This window comes from Myotis myotis, unplaced genomic scaffold (genome assembly GCF_014108235.1).
Source record: "Myotis myotis isolate mMyoMyo1 unplaced genomic scaffold, mMyoMyo1.p scaffold_m19_p_8, whole genome shotgun sequence".
Classification (NCBI taxonomy): Eukaryota; Metazoa; Chordata; class Mammalia; order Chiroptera; family Vespertilionidae; genus Myotis; species Myotis myotis.
This window is the reverse complement of record NW_023416390.1, coordinates 26,688,381-26,705,551: the sequence shown is the minus strand read 5'-3', so window position 1 is coordinate 26,705,551 and position 17,171 is coordinate 26,688,381. Positions and strand designations below refer to the sequence as shown.

General features: G+C 39.4%; 1 protein-coding gene across 13 annotated transcripts in view; it reads left to right on the top strand.

Annotated features, from left to right (window-relative positions):
- Window positions 1-17,171, top strand: part of DOCK10 (dedicator of cytokinesis 10) — a 210,961-nt gene that overhangs the window by 65,282 nt on the left and 128,508 nt on the right. The window contains exon 1 of one of the 13 annotated variants that reach the window (XM_036319298.1): window positions 11,860-11,964. The exons of the other annotated variants lie outside the window; for them this stretch is intronic. Within the exon in view, the coding sequence (XP_036175191.1) occupies window positions 11,860-11,964 (105 nt within the window). Of the gene's footprint in view, window positions 1-11,859; window positions 11,965-17,171 lie in introns of those variants that run through there. 13 annotated transcript variants of the gene reach the window in all.

Here is a 17,171-nt window from a genome sequence, read left to right as displayed (position 1 = left end):
AAGAGGGATGCCAATTTTAAATGCTGCCAAAGACCTTTAATACATCTAGGTAACAGATCTCCTTCCCAATCTATGACACCCTTGCAAAAAGTAACAAAGTCAGGATAAATGTCTCCTTGTCAGTGTACTTTAATACCTTGCAGTGGTCTTGGAAAGTTGTGAGGAGGGAGAAGGATAAGACAGAGCAGAAAGAAGTGCAATGCCCTTTTCTCCTGTTTGCAACATTGAATTGATAATTATAATGTTGGTATTTGCCACATGCCAGTAGGAGATGCAGTGCAGTTCAGACATAAAGACGATACTGTTTATTGCTTGAGGAATTTACAATCCTGCTTAGGCAGAAAAGTAACCATGGAAAGATAAAAAAGCATATGATATTGGTTAAATCTTGGCTTTCTTAACTTCCTTGGCATTTGGGTCTTTTGTGTGGGATGAAGGGAGAGGCCAGAAATAGGGTAATTAGAAGCTTTTGTAGTTGTACACAGTGGGATTTAAAAATGAAATGGCCAGTGTTGCAAGACCCAGTGAGCACAAAGAGGTCAGTTGTGGAAGGATGGGGTGTGCATGGGAGGAGGGTTATTTAACCTCATTATCCACATCCGAGCCAAGAGGGTCTTCTGGATACTCCCTTCATTTTTGGAATGTCCTTTCCCTCTCAATGTCACTTGCAAAGCAGCTAATGTCCTTCTTGTGCTCTCACCTTCTCCCTCTGATGCACAGAGAACAAACACTAGGACCGTTTGCAACCCCTTTCACACACTGTAGCAGCCCCACTTAAGATCACCTCCTGGACACAATTAAACTTAGAGCTGACTTCATTGACATTGTATTATATTCCAGGCACTGTGCTAAGCACTTTATAAATATACTCTTATTAAGCCTCACAGTGTTCAATGGAGTACCCACTATGGTTATCCTTATTTTGCAGATGAGGAAACTCAAGTTCAGAGAGGTTGGGCAACTTGTCCAAAGGCCTCCAGCAAGTAAGTGGGAAGGCCAGGAATCAAAACACAGTGATCTTACCCACAACAGCAAACACCATACTCTCAGCTTTATCCTTCACAACATTACAATGCCGTTCCTCCTCTCTAATTCCTTGGGGCTTTGCCTAGGTGGCCAGCTTGTCTGGTGTGATGTGCTAAGTTATTGAAGACAGTCATGGCTTTGGTTTTTTCCAGGCAAGCAATAGCTGCGTTTTAATAGGGTCAGCCCGGAGTAGGAACCGATACCCAGACTCACAGACTAATTCTAATAGTGGGATTTTGAGGCAGATAGAGAAGTGAGAGAGGACAGACTTTAAGGCCAGTAGCCCTGAGGTTCTTGCGAGCAAGGGGTTATCAACTTGGCTTTCAAGAGGAGCTAACCTTGGTCTGAAGAGAACTTGCAATGCCTTTGGGGCCTGAAAGCTGTCATCAAAGAAATATTGAGGGAGAATAATTTGCAGTAAAATTTGGATCTGAGATTTTCAAGCAGGAGTGAATTTTTCCTCTTTCCCCACCCTCCAGAGAATTTTGGCCATTTCTGAAGACTTTGTTGGTTGTCATAGCAGGGAGTTTGGGAGGGGAGGGTTATTGGGAGTAAAGGCCAGGGATGTTGCTAAACATCTGCAACACATGGGACAAACCCCTACATGTCTGATTCAAAATGCCAATAGTTCCAGGTTTGAGAAAACCTGATTTAGATAATAACTGATACAAGTATGACCAGGGTTACAAAGTCCAAGTAAGAAATGGCCAATGAAAAAGAAATGAAGTGAAATTGAAAGATGGGCGGGAGATAACTGAAGCCCAGTTTGCTACAGCTGGTTTCACCCCAGGGTTTTCTCCTCGGTCCCCCAAACAGTCAGGGTGATATAGCTGGTTAGTTCCTTCGGGCTGATTGCATATCCATAAGGGAAAGAGAGTATTTGATTTTTTTAATAAGATTTCATTCTAGTATACAAAACAATTTGCATTGGAAGGTGGTGACCCACAGGAAACTATTATTATCTGACTCTCTGCCTGAGAAAACTAATAGGTGAACTAGCTTCCAGGTTGTTGTTTTTTAAAGTGTGGTCCATGTCGTATCTTCAGATAAGTCACGTGGATATTTGTAACAAAGGGTAGTTATTAGACATTGGGTAATATTCATATTGACAGATTTCCGAACCCCCTATGAGACCTACTGAGGTGTTGGAATGGACCAAGGAATCAGTCCTTTCAACAACCTTCCCAGTGATTCTTGCACACATTGGTGAAGATCTGCTTTGGGAGTTCTTACAAAGTCCCACCATATTCAGGACCTGACTTAGGTCTCTGTGCCTATATGAACTCCTCCTTCACCTAGGCCTCATGTTCTTTACTGGTATTCTCCTCTTCACCCTTAGTCTATGCCTTCTGGTATTTCTATGGATTGTTTTGTGTGTGCCACCATCTCCCACATGGACTCTGGGACTGATCTTGCTGTCACTGATACCTGGCCCTGGCCCAGGACCAAGAAATGTTTGGCAAAGAATCAGAGCTTCTCTGCATTGGCTTCCATTCTAATAAGGCAGATTAAATAGATACTGGTGTCCTTTGCAGAGCTACCCAATCCTCGTTTCTTATTGTTTTAGTCCCTCTGGTCTGCTGGTGAGATGCAGAACAAAGAGTGAGAGGTTAATGTGTCCTTTAATTGGAGACTTGGAACTACCACACATCAATAGGTCAAGAATTTACTGCAGTGCTCACAGCTGAATAAAGAAAACCCAACAACTAATTCTCTTCAAAACACAAAAAACTTGATTGAAAAGCCAAGTCCCATCCATTATTTTCCAATTTCTACAGTGCGAGTCATTAAATGTTTAAATCAAAGTATATTCAGTTGTCTCCTCTGTCACCTTACAAGATCCAGATGCATTATGATGCCGTTAAAGAATTGGTTTGGGGGCAGACTGGCTGCACAGATCTCAGTTAGTCTATCAGATCCACTAGCCAACAGTTCTTGGTCTGAATAATGTTTGCATCTTGCTCAGGATTTGGTATTTACACAACAGTTTGTTTCCTCACTAAAATTGCTTAGGTCAGAACCTTTCATTGCCCTTCCCTGGTAAAGAGACATCCTTCTGCAATAAAAAGCCCACCGCAAGACTAAAACCCATGTAATGCCAATGTCATATAAATTACCAACCTTTCTTTTGAAGCTTCACAGATATGAAAGACCTTGGCCTCATCATAACACTTATGTAGTGTCATTTTCAGGGTAGTTATTAGACATTTGGTGACATTTGTATTGACAGCAGTAATTAACAATTGGAATGAATACAGGAGGGCAATTTGGGGTGCTTATTTTATTTCAAATGAAGTAACTCTCCTCTGTAGTTAACTTTGCCAGCAGTGGGAAACTGGTATGGGATCCCAGCCAACGAGGAGAGAGGATACCTATGTCCCTTGGGGAAAATGATTATGGGCAATTGTCCCTCAATGATCAAAGGTAATACCATTGATTCAAAGTCCCTCAGCTCCCATCTTTTTGAGGCTATTTTGTGTGCCTTCATCTGATTATTTGTGAACTTAACTGCATCAACCCAGAAAATCTTTCAGTCTTCCTTAAAAGATAAAGCAGCGACTTTCAAACCTTTTCATCTCATGGCACACAAAACTAATTACTAAATTTTTGCGGCACACAAATTACATATTTTTTGGTGTGCCACAGACAAAACAACTATGTATAATTTTGATTCATTCACACCAGACAGCTATTGCTGTGTTGGCTGTTGTCATTTTTTAAAAAAATTTGACAATCTAAGAGAAAAATAGTCAGTGCCACCGACTAAATAGTCAGGTACTGCACGTTTGAAAAATTCTTGTGGCTCAAGAATTATGTTGCTTTAGGGTTGACTATTTTTAATGGGAAAAGAACACTATATTCTAGGTGAAAAATTAAGCTGTGTGACTTTTCTAAGGCCATTAACAATCCAGACTGTATTTATTTGTATGAAACATAAACTTAGAATATCATATAATAGCTGTGCTATTTTTGTTGTAATTGCATGTTGTTAGGCCCTGTCTCTGAGCATGGTGGCAGGGGATGGAATGAAAGGGTGGTCTTTGTTAGAATGAACACTTGCCTCTCCTAGGGATTTCCCACTTTGCACCAGACCAAGCTAAAGCTGACTTCTTGAAGATGGTTGGATGCCTTTGCCATTGGTAGCAAGAACTTTAAATGGGTGATACATTCCTAAATACTCATCAGGAAATTGAGAAAATGGAAAACACTAAAATCACTGTTCCTCATTTACTAAATATTGCATTAAGATACTTATTGGCAAGATGTATGAGTATCTCCAGGCTACAAAGTTTTCCCACTGGAAGTCTGTGGCCAATGATAAAGTTGAAAAGAAGAAAGTCTACCCCTTCACAGATGCTAATGATTCTATGAAAGGTTCACTAAATTCTGTAAGAACTTAGTTTTTTAACCTCCTCTCCGCCCCGGCCCCCCTCTCCCGCCCCCCCTCCCGCCCCCCCCTCCAGCATCAAACCCTGATTAAGTGGAAATCCTTACTTCCAGAGACTTATTTAAATTCAATAATATAAACAAATATCATTACAGCTTCATACATGTTTGAAGGGCTATGAATGGAATACTATAAATCATTTTAATGCAGGATAGATCACTTAGGCCTATCACATACACACAGACACAACAAGAACACAAACACACACATCACACACAGTACATAACATATACACATATGCACAACTGAAATCTGTTTCTATTTTTGGGCATTTCTGCATTCTCCCTCAGTGCCATTGAGATTGCATGCCACTTTCTTGTCCATGAAATTTAGAAATATTTTTTACTAAAAGTCATGCTATTTGAATTTGCAGTTAGTGGACAGGAAAAACTCCATACTTAGACATAGGAGGTTTTGTAGTGTTCATTTAAACTCCCCTAGAGAGGTCTGAGGCTCTCGCATTAGCAACACTGAGCTGTTCAGCGCTGACTTTTGTAGCAGGAAGTAGTGAGGCTCAGTGTTGCTAACTTGAAGAGCACTTCTGCCTGGGGCCAAGTTCAGGAGAGACCACAGTGAAGGAGGAAGTAGTCACTGTGCTTTACTTCCTTTAAACAAGGTACAGTGGGAACTGAACCCGGAGATGCACTGTGGACCAGCCTGGTTTTCCCCGGGAGACAAAGGCTGGGCAGCATGCAAACCCTCTGGCAAAGGGGAATCTATTGGAAATGGAAGAGAAAAACATAAAATGAGTTACTGAGACATCTTCTATCAATGAAGAAGTAGCCATAGTATATCCTGAAAAGCTCAACTTGTAAAATAAACTGGAATAAGGACAAGACTGAATGAAGAGGTAGTAAAGAAAGCAGTGGAAATGAACAGGAAGTGCTTTACCAGTTGCTCAAATTAGGTTTTGTGGATTCAAGTATGACATCATGTTAGCTGTCTAAGTCTTAACCACAAAGTTTTCAGTTACTCTGCATTTCTAATGGTACTTTTTGGGTAATTTTTATCAAGAACATTTAGATGCATTATCAACGAAAAGCAAGTTTCTATCCTTTGGTTTCTTAGATTCAAGGTGGATGCTATTTGCTGATGTTACAGCCTATTCAAATGTTGTGCAAACATATTTAAACATTTTAGAGATTAATTCTCATAACTTGTTGCTTTGCCTTATTGCCTTTGTCTGTATTTCTATATTTGGTTATGTCTCTACCATTCTTCATCGTCCAGATCTGTCCGTTTGGTTCTGTTGTTCATCCCCACAACTATCATTCTGTTTCTCACCTTTAATTTTTTCAGGTTGCTGTCTACCAGCCACATTTCTATTTCCTCTTACTCTCACTCATTTCTTAGCCCTACTGCAACCTGTATCCCACTGCCATGCTCAGCGAAACGACCCTCAAAGGCCAGGTTTATCTTCACCTACACCATCTTCTCAGTACATTCTTGATGTTAAAAGTATTCTTAAGAGATAAGCACCAAAGCCAAACTGTTGTCCAGAATAAGACCATGTAGGAGACAGTTTTCTAAAGATGCTCCCCTCTCAAACTCTCTGGTGGTTTAATCAAACACTAATCTTAGTACTGCTGTGAAGGGGCTTTGCAGATGTTAATTAAGGTTACTTATCAGCTGGCCTTAAGATTTAGAAATTATCCTGTATTATCTGGGTACAACTAATTGAATCACATGAGGCCTTAACAGCCAAGACTTTTCTCTGGTTAGACTAGGTGCAGCAGAAGAGAGCTTTAAGAGAGATGAGGCAGAAAGGAAAGTCAGAGAGCTTCCAAGTGTGAGAGGATTCCACCTGTTGCTTCTGGCTTAGAAAGAGGAGAACAGAATGCCAGCAGCCTCTGGACACTGACAATGACCCCTGGCTGACAGACAGCCATGAACTGGGGACCTCAGTCCAACAACTGCCAGGAATGAATTCTGTCAACAACACACTTGGATTTCAGCCTCTGAGGTTCCAAGAAGAGACTCAGCTGAAACATGTTGTACCTGGATTTCTGACCCATGAGTGGGTGTTGAATTTAACTGCTAAATGTGTGCCAATCTGTTACAGCAGCAATGGAAAGTAATGCAGACTAGCAGAATCTTTTCTTATATTTCTGACATCTTAGCACTCAGATTCCTATTTCTTCTTACCATCTTCACTAACTTCCAAACAGCCAGATTCTCATCTATTGAAAATTGATAACTTACTTTCTCTGTCTCGACACCATGGGACCAAACTTTGCATATATATATATATATGAATATGTGTGTTTGTGTATTTTGTATATGCATGTGGTATAGGTGTGTCTATACATTCATTATATATCTAGGTAGACCTGGTAAATACCAGTCATATTCAATAAATAATAGTTTACATTATATGCACATATAGAAATCTTAGCTATTCTATATACATGCACATAATATGTATATTTCCTCAATGCCAGGTACTAACGTTATTTTACAACAGCCCCATAAGTTATATACTAATTGCTTCATTGTAGATATAAGAAACAGGCAGACAGAAGTCAAGTAACTTGCTGGAAGTCACTTAATAGATGGATGAATGATTCCAACATAGATCTGTCTGAATCCAAGACTGCAAGGTCCTTAGTTTTCACCTTGCTTATCTCTCACACTGAATCTTTTTGGACATCCTTGGGTCCTACTTGGATCTCAGCCCAGATGCCATGCACCACCTTCCTTAAATTCCCCTCCCCAATGCATCTGGATGCTGCACTGCCCTGGTAGATTTCCCCTTTATCTCTAGGCCTCTCAATTTCATAAACCGCCTTCCATCTGTCATATGTAAAAGAACTTCAAGACTGTATTCAAGGAGACGTGACTTGGGGTGATGAATACACCATACAATATACAGATGGTGTATTATAGAGAATTGTACACCTAAAACTTATATAATGTTATTAACCAATGCCACTCCAATAAATTCAATAACAAGGTGAAAAGTAAAAGAAAGAAAAATGACTGTATTCTCAATTCCATACTACTCTGTTCTCCAGGAATTCTGTTTATTTTTGGACTTTCAATTGTAACTGTTTTGATGGTTTTCAGCTTCACATCTGCAGGCCTGACTCTTTCCTGAGCTCGAGGCACACATATAACAATGGTGCTAGACATGCCCATTTGTCTGTCTTCTTGTCCTGATACTCAATATGTCTCTAAGTCAGCATTAGTAAGAAAGCAAGTCCTTTCTTCTTACCTTCCTGTGTTCCTCAGTCATATTATCCATTTTCTTGATGGCCAAACTCATAAACCTGCTGACATCTGTGAGCCTCTCTTCTGGTTATAGGCATGGGCTGTGAACCTGGACTGCCGATTTTAGATCCCAGATGTGCTGCTTACTTGGTTTGGAACTTTGGGCCAGTTGCATACCTTCTCAGGTCCCAAGTAACTTCCTCTGTAAAACTGGGGTGCTGATTACAATAATAATACCTACCTCACAGGGTTGTTGCATGGTTGAAATAAGGTACTGTAAACTTTAGACCAGCACCCATCCCTAGTACTGCTCGGTAAATTTCAGCTATCATTTTTAATTTAGTTGCCAAGTCTTTATGTATAATCTCCCTGAAATCTGTTTTTGTTGCCAGTTTTCTGCCCTCCACCACTCTGTGCTCACACCTGGATTAATGCAAACTGTCTCTGGATCACATTCTCCCAAATCCAGCCTGCATATAGCTACCAAATGCATCTTCCAATGGCACTAATTTAATTGTAATTTTAAAAATCCTCCAGTGGTCTCCCATGGCTTTCAGGATACAGTGGAAACATTCATTATCTCAGCATTCAAAGTCCTCCATGAACTGGCCCCTGACTTCTCTTTTCTAATAGTTTCTATCTCTTCTCTCTTATTTAACCCTTGGCTCTAAATGGGCTGGACTTCCAACTTTTTCTTAAGCATCCTGTTTTGGCATGCCTCTTAGCTTTTGTAACAACTAATAGTTTTGCTTACTATGTACCATGCATTGTGATGAAATTTTTTAAAGAGTCACTCAATCTTCTCATTTATTCTCACAACTTTCTGAGGTGGCTCCCATGCTATCCCTATTTTACAGAAGAGAGAACTTACTCCTAGAGACAGTGAGTGATTGGCTGAAAGACACACAGTCAGGAAGTGGTGGACCTAGGATTTGGTCCAAGATGACTGCAGATCCTATGATTTTAATGTTTCTATCTTATGCCTTTTCTGCACTACATTCCCCTTCCCTAGAGTATATTTTACCCTTTTCCCATCTACTCCACTCTCATCCAATAGCCAAAGCGATCCATAGGTTCTACCTTTACTGTAAAGCTTTCCCAGACTAGTTCAAATTCTAGAACTCCTCTGTGGGCACAAGCTTCTTAAGGCTAGAAAGGGTGTTATGTACTTCTTATGAAGCCCAGCAATGCCTTGAGTATAGTACTTCATAAATTCTGACTATTTATCGGTATCAGATTTCTTTTCTAATGAACTTCCCAGGGATTGCTTGTGGTTGAGCCACAAGAAATTTCTCTTTATTGTCCATTCTTGCCCAATGTCCTAGTTAGGTTTTTTGATTGCCAACATATTTCTGAACTTAAGCAGAAAGGGAATTTGTTGGAATGGTGTGGGGTATCACAGAATGCTGGATAAATAGGCTTGGTCTGAAATCAAGGAAAGCAAAGCTCAGTAGAGTTGTCTAACAGTGCCATCCAGGAACACCACTTCATGTTGCTGGATCTTCCTTTCCTTTGCATTTATGGCTATCTGACAACCCCATATGTTGCCTGGCAATGCCTCTCTTTAAGAGGGCTGCAATCAAAAGCTAAGCCAGGGGAGAAATGAGTCATTCTCATATTGCAGAAGTCACAGAGTGGGAGGGGCTGCAGATAAAAAAAAACGTGGCGCCTAAAGAGGAATAGAGGAGAGATGAGATGCAAATATTAGAAAGAGAGGAAGTCATTTAAGAGTTGCTCAAGATTCTGAAATTCCTTGTGATAAGATAGTATTCCTTCTAAAACTTCTTAATCTTCTAAAACTCTGAGTTAGGAATTTACAGTACCTTGGGTATGAGGGTCCTCAGATGGACTTTGACATTTGTGACCTTTAACCTTGCATGTATACTTTCTGATACTTACACTTTTCTGGTGAATCCACAGTTTTTATTAGATTCTCAAATGGATCCACAGTCCAAAAGGGATTGTAAAATATTTTTTATAGCTACTGTGCACCCCAGGACATTAGGTCAGAGGCAGACTCTCAAAATCCTATAATAAAAGCCTAATATGCTAAATGTCAGGTCGACCAGTTGGCTGTTCAACCAGTCAAAGCATAATATGCTAATGATATGCTAAGGCAGCTCAACCGCTCACTACGACGTGCACTGACCACCAAGGGGCAGACAGTCTACTGGTTGACCAGTCACTATGACGTTTACTGACCACCAGGGAGCAGACGCTCAGACTGGTAGGTTAGCTTGCTGCTGGAGTCCAGCCAATCAGGACTGAGAGAGATGGGCCAGACACACCCTGGGGCCCTCTCACAGTCCCTCCACAGCTGGCCAACCTCCCACATCCCTCCCCAGCCCCAATCGTGCACCAGTCAGGTCCCTCAGCCTGGCCTGCACCCTTTTACAATCCAGGACCCCGCAAGGGATGTCAGAAAGTTGATTTTGGCCCCATCCCACAGGCCAGGCCGAGGGACCCCACTGGTGCACAAATTCATGCACAGGGCCTCTAGTATCATATAATGAAAAAAAAAAAGTAAATCTGAAAACTTGGTGTGTACTATAATATACCTGCTGATGGAACAAATGTTAAAGTTAGTTAGAGGGTGAGATCTATTTAGGGTAAACACATGCAGTGGAATTCCCACATATTGAATGACCATGGGTCAAAGTGGAATTCCTGGTTGCTTACTTGAGCCAGTTACAGATTAATGATATAGTTTACCCCTCCAGGTGTTTTTATAGCATCTTGCTATTTTTCTTATGGCTTTTGAAAGAGGCTTCCTCAGTCTCCATAGTTCGACAAGTAATGATCAGCATCTCTTTTTACTTGCCCCATGACAAGGTAGAGATGTCTGAGTTGCTCAAGTCTGAGATATATGTATGTGCTTCAGCTAAATCTAGTTATTATTGGAAAAGGGAATTTCCTGCATCAGTAAAAATGTATTTGAGATAAAGGGAAACCTTACTAAATAAGCCGATGACATCTATTTAAGGGCATGGTTGTTGGAACTAGCTGGTTAAGTGAGACCTTCTCTGAGGATCAGGGATTTTAGAACCAATCTTTTAAAGTTTAGTCAATCATTTCCTAGTTCTGTGGTCTCCAAATATTTATCTCATGCATCTCATAGGAAAATATTGACTATACTCCCATATTCTATGTTTATTTATAAATTATATAGTTCTTATCATAACTAATATTTCAAAACACAATATGCATACAGGACAAGATTCATTGTTAAGCACAATCAATGTAAGTTCCCCATTTATTTTTTCATTAAACCTAATTATGTACTATTCTAATCACTGAAGGACACAGTGAATGAGGCAGATGAAACTCCCACTTTCATGGAGTATAGAGTCTAGTAGAAGACAGACCATAATTTGAATAATAAGTAAAATGTACAGCAGTGTGGCATGTTACTAAGTGCTATGAAGAAAAATAAAACAGGAAGGAACATTCTGGTGGGTTTGAGGGAAGAGTTGCCCTTTAGCACAACCTCAGAGAAAATAAGCAAAACTCTAAAGATTAGGGAATTAACTATTTGAACCTTTGTGACCATTTGGCATAGAAAATCAAGGCGTCCAAGTCAATTTTCTTTATTTAGATCAACAATATAAATAGAATTCTAATATTTTCTTATTCCCTAATTGTCTTGGGCAACGCTCTAGGAAAACCACTAATTTAACTACATTTTCATGAGCAACTGCCTTAAACAGATGTCTCAGACCTCAGGCATGTTATTATAATTTATCTTTGGATCTAGCCAGACTGATAAAGTTTGGATGGCCATTTAAGTGGCAGACATAGATCCTTACAGTAAATTAGCTCTTTGATTCAATCTTGATTTGGTTCCATGGGTGGACTTACATCTCATGGTTTATTTCACTATGAGCGATTCTCTTAGATGTCCAAAGTCCCCTTGTGTTGTTGTCTTGCTCTAAAGCAGGTGACAAAGGAGAATACTTGCATAGAAGCCTATCTGAACAGCTGGTAGTTAGTTACTTACAGGAAGCGGTAACTTGTCGGTTTTCTTTTCCTTTCGGGTGAGTTATGTTAATGTAGCATGAGCATTTCCCTTTTTATCAGAGAAGAAAGAATCGTTAGGCCTGGTAAGGCTTCAGAAGGAAGAGGTTTGACAAAATTGACATTTTTAAATATTTTGCGAATCAAATGACAGCAATACAATGAGCTTCCGAGCAAAAGTTTTCAAACGGGAGCCCAGTGAATTTTGGAAGAAGAGACGGACAGTGAGAAGAGTAAATCAAGAAGAAATCCACAGACTTGGTTCCGTAGGTATCCAAATATCGGTGTTTGCTTTTTGGCTTTATTTCAGTACTTTAAAAAAATTAAGATTAACTCTGGGGTGGTATTCTAATAAAAGTTGTGGGCAAAGTCCTAGACACAACCAATTTTTCAGTTTGGCTCATAAATATCCTCTTACCATCATCATTATTTTAAAACATATTGATAGACAATTTAAGTAGCTAAGATATTATTAGACTATTTGGAATATTGGAACTACTCCCAATAATATTTTAAAACATATTGAAAAAGGATTTAAATAGTTAAAATATTACTAGAAAATTGTCTTTTTAAAAAGCCTACCAGTGCCTCAGTGAAGAACCCAGTTGATCACTTGTACATAGTTGTGTTTTTAAAAAATACTACTGCTGTTTTTTATCACATACCACTCATTATTTGTTTTAGAATTCTTAGAACAATGTGAAAGATGAAAGAAAATGTAAATAAGTATTTGATTACATGAGTCAGGGAAGAGAGTAGAAATTGGTAGGTTTTAAAAGTTAAAAAGATGTGGTTTGCTTACTGTTAAAATGTTTCTGCCTTTTTATTGTCTGTAAACAAAATGAGGGCTCCGGAAATGTGTATTTATTACAGAATTCAAGATGCCTATCTGTTAGAACAATCCGCAGCTAAGTATTGGAGGCCTACAGTGAACCACGTGTAATGTGAAGGGCTCACTGTATATGATAAATGGCTGCAACAATATGATTGGGAATTCTTTCTACAGAAATGTTCATTCTATGGGGGGTTAAAACTTTGCTTGCTTTCTTCACCTGAGCATTGCTGTTATTTGGGGTCTGAGATTTCTTTGTTGTGCCAGGCTATCTGCATTGTACGATATTTAGTAACATCCCTGGCCTCCACCCACTAGATGCTTAGTGGCAAACTCTCCCCAGTTGTGACAAAAAGGTCTCTAATATTTCCAGATGTCCCCTGGGGCGGAGAGAGTGATGTCCCCAGTTGAGGACCACGAGGGGTAAATATACTTTTTGTTCATATAAGCATCTAGAAACAGAGCAGCTTTTTAAAAAAATTGTGTAAATGATAATATAATGATTCTTTGTGAATAGTCATTTAAATGAATAATCGAACTAATGAATAGTCAGCCCTTGACAGGCTGAAACCAGGAACCAGAATACTACATCTTAAGTAACAGTGGTTCTCTTTATACTCACCATCTATATTATGGCAATATAATGTGGATAGAATTTACCAGACTTGCGGCTCATAGGATTGGTGCTGTGTTGTTGTTTGGTTGGTTCCTCGGTCATTATCTCAGTACTAAATGTCTTTCATTAGGAAACACAGGCAAGTGAGCCCCTTGACCTTTATCTAATGGGATACACCTAGGTCTTTCCATGCAGCATTTCACAACTGGAATATTTAGGGTCTTGAACCTAACCTCTTGGTCTCCATTGGCCCGAAATGAGTGCCCAGTTGTGTCTTCTCTCCTGGCTCCCTAAGAGCTTCATCAGTTGTTTACCACTAACCTGTTAAAAAGGATAAGTATTTGAAAACCTTATTTGGTTTGAGATCATTTAACCTTTAGACCAGTCTGGAAAAAAAACACCATAATTTCCTCACTGCCTTTCAGTGGAATTTAGAAGTTCTCTGGGTTATGTCACCGTGAGATTTACTTCTTCTTGTGTTCACTAAAAAACAGCACACAAGAGAGGAACAGGCCTATCTCATACAGACCATATATACAGTTTGGCAACAGGACAGTCCCTGGTGTCTCCCCGTATAATGAAGCTAATCACTCTATGAATTATCTTAATTGAATTTGAAGGTATTGCTACTAAGCACTATGGGAAAAGCAGCCAGTAAGGGCTGTGTTTTTCCACAGCATTCAGGAGCAATGCATTCACATTTAATTAAGATCATTCATACCGTGATTAGCTTTCTTCTGTGGAAGGCACTGGGGACTTTCCTACTGCTGTTGCCTGCTTGGAGTCTTCGTAAGATAGGCCTATCTCCTTTCACAGGTTGTCTCTTCTGTAGAGTAAGGGATTGCTCAATACATCCGAAGTATTATCCTGAGATGTGGGTTTCACTTCAAAAAAAAAAAAAAAAAGTTAATCCAAGAAAGTGAAACGTGTCATTGGAGCCCGAGGGGGTAATTCTATCTCACTTTCTCGCCTACCATTTAGATGACCTTGTGCAGATTACTTAATGTCACTCTGAGCCTCAGTTTCCTCTTCCATAAAGTGTTCATAACAGTACCTGCCCTATTTTAAGATTACTTACTGGAATTCAAGTTGATCTTGTGCATTCTGAACATGATTTGAACACTATAAAAGTTATAAGTGTTAGATAGTGTTAATAGAACCGAGTAGAATATTTATGTTTTCAAGACAAGGGAAGAGGGATATAATTACAGTGAGATTGCCTTTTCAATGACTGCAGCAAATGAAGCCAATGGGAAGTGACACCTTCTCCTGGGAACCTTTTTCAGTGACAGGGCTACTGAGTAGACATAATTCTGAATTGCATCAAGCTGAGTGTTCAGGGTCCTAGACTGCTCTGTGTTGATGGGATTTGCCTTATAAATACCATGTTTTTTTCTGCCCCCACCTAAGCCCAGCTGAGCTAAAACCCACTCAAAGCCCTTTTGGAATTTCCACAACACAAGCATCTAAACTTTCTAAAGGCTACACCAACATCCTTAGACTGGCTTCAGAGACAACTTGATAGGTGATAATGAAAAAGCAATTCAAGTGACCAAATGACCAACAAAGGAAGATGAGGCTTAAAGTTTGTTTAGAGAGTAAAATAATAAATTCTTTTGAATTTTTGGATGTACTCCTTCATTGTAGTGAAAAAAAAAATAATGATTCCTGGAGATGACTATTATAGATGATCTGTTTTTATAATGATCATGTGAATTTTGAACTCTACAAATGATTTCTTGCAAAAAGATAATTTAAAAATGGTTTACTTTCTTAGTAATCTAGAATGTTTAACTAGATGTTTGTGACTTCCTGAAGGGTATACAATTCAAACTTGATACTCTCTTGACCTAGATTGACAATTTTGTCTATTCTGTTTTCTACAAATGCTTTTGAAGCTGTTTGTTAAACTGTATTGTAAATTTTAATTGCTTTGGAAGTTTCACTTATGAATCCAATTTTCAAGTGTATTGTCTAAGAAATGCCTTTGGAACTTTAATTCACTTATCACAGAGTGCAGCTGCATTATAAGAAAAGTTCAAGGAAAATGAAATGTGTTAGATCAAGTAGGACAACTTCTCTTAAATTTTGACATATATGTAGTGTTCTATAGTTGGAGGTTTTCTTTTTAACTGTCTTTTTTTTTTTAAATTCAAATCATTTAGAATGACCTCTGGTACACAGGAAGTCAATAAGAATGATAGTTTCCTTCCTATGTTGCAAGTCTTAATTTGGAAAGATTAACTACATGATTAAGTTGAATTATTTTATCAATCATCTGTACAATCAAAAAGATGAAAAATTTATTTAAACAACTGTGTTTGATATTTTTAAGTGTTGTTTTTTTTCCTGGCTCATAGGTCTTAAATCTGCAGGCCTTGAAAAACTTGAAAATTTTGGAATATGCATGAAAATTATTGCTTCCCTCTTTAGTAACAGCCTATTGGCACTTTAATAGAAGATTGAAAACTATAGATAGGGGGTCTGATCTGAATGTCTTTACCGTATATCTCATATACATCATTTTATAATATATATCTTTCAAGTCTATTTTTTAAATATATTTTTATTGATTTCAGAGAGGAAAAGAGAGGGAGAGAGAAATAGAAACATCAATGATAAGAGAGAATCATTGATTGGCTGCCTCCTGCACACCCCCCACTGGGGGTCAAGCCCTCAACCTGGGCATGTGCCCTGACCAGGAATCGAACACATGACCTCCTGGTTCATGGGTGGATGCTCAACCACTGAGCTATGCGGGCCTGGCTCAAGTCTATTTTTTATCCTTTATTCTTCCTTGTTAATGGGAACAAGCCTCTCTCCCTGGTCATCTGGGCTTCCTTTCTTTACTGTTTGTTTATACAAACATTCTCAATTACTTATTTAGGCTATTTTATAATGAGCCAGTGAGCTGACAGGAAAGGGTCGCAGGATGGCTGCTGCAGGAAACAACGAAATGAGACTGAATGAGGCTTGAAACAGTGGAAATTAGGGATGAAAGCTACAAATGAACAGGTTGGAAAATGCAAAGAAGCAGGAGTAATGGGAGGGGTCAAATTCAATCTGAACCACGGAAAGGGAGAAATGTAAACTGAAACTTGATCTGGCATAAGAGTTGAGGCCCCATCAGAGGGCGCAGGGTAAGGCAAGAGGGAGGAGCCAGCTCAGGTGCCAGGTAGCTGCAGAGAAAGGATGCTTTCCAAATGAACTCAGGAGAGGTACCTGCAACTTAACCAAGAATGAATTCACTTTCCTCAAAAGTGACTGCTAAGAGAGGAAGAAGAGATGAGCCAGGAGAGAAGAAGGTGGGGGGTAATTGCCATAACAAGCAGAATTAACTCCATGAAGGTGCCCTTTACAACTCTCTGAGCAGGAGGTCAACCATTTGTCAGAACAGGAAATGCCATAGTATACAAGAAGTAGTAACATCATGATCCCAACAACTCCCCCCCCCCCCCCTAAGATTGTGGCAGTGGTACAAAACTTTCTGAATTTACAGAATCCCTCTCAATTAGTGGCAATTTCCATTGTGGTTTTTGCCACAGACGTTATCTGACATTTACTATCTGATTCATTTTCTTGGTCCCCCTTACCCTCTTATACATACTTTTTGTTCTCTGTCCTTAGCACTGCCTTCCCTGAAGTGACCAGGGACCTCATACCAGCCCCTAGATTTTTCATGTCCTTCCCTGTAGAACTCACAAAGGAAACAGGAATAGTCCTCAAAACTACCGCTCTGTTTCAGCATCTTCACTCAGGAAAATAAAAAAAAGAAGCTTTGATGTTGTCTATTCCTGAAAGGACATGACCTTTGCTGGGGAGTGGAGTGGAGGAGTGGAGTGGACCACAGGCTTCCTGCTGAGCTGGGTTGAAATATCAGTTCTTCCATCAACTTGCTCAGCAAGTCCTCAGTATCCAAGTCTCTTCATCTGTAAAATAAAGCAATGATGATCTTTTCTGGGTTTGATATGATATGAGAAAGTCTTAAATACTTATCATGGTCCTTGCCACTTGATCATGATAGT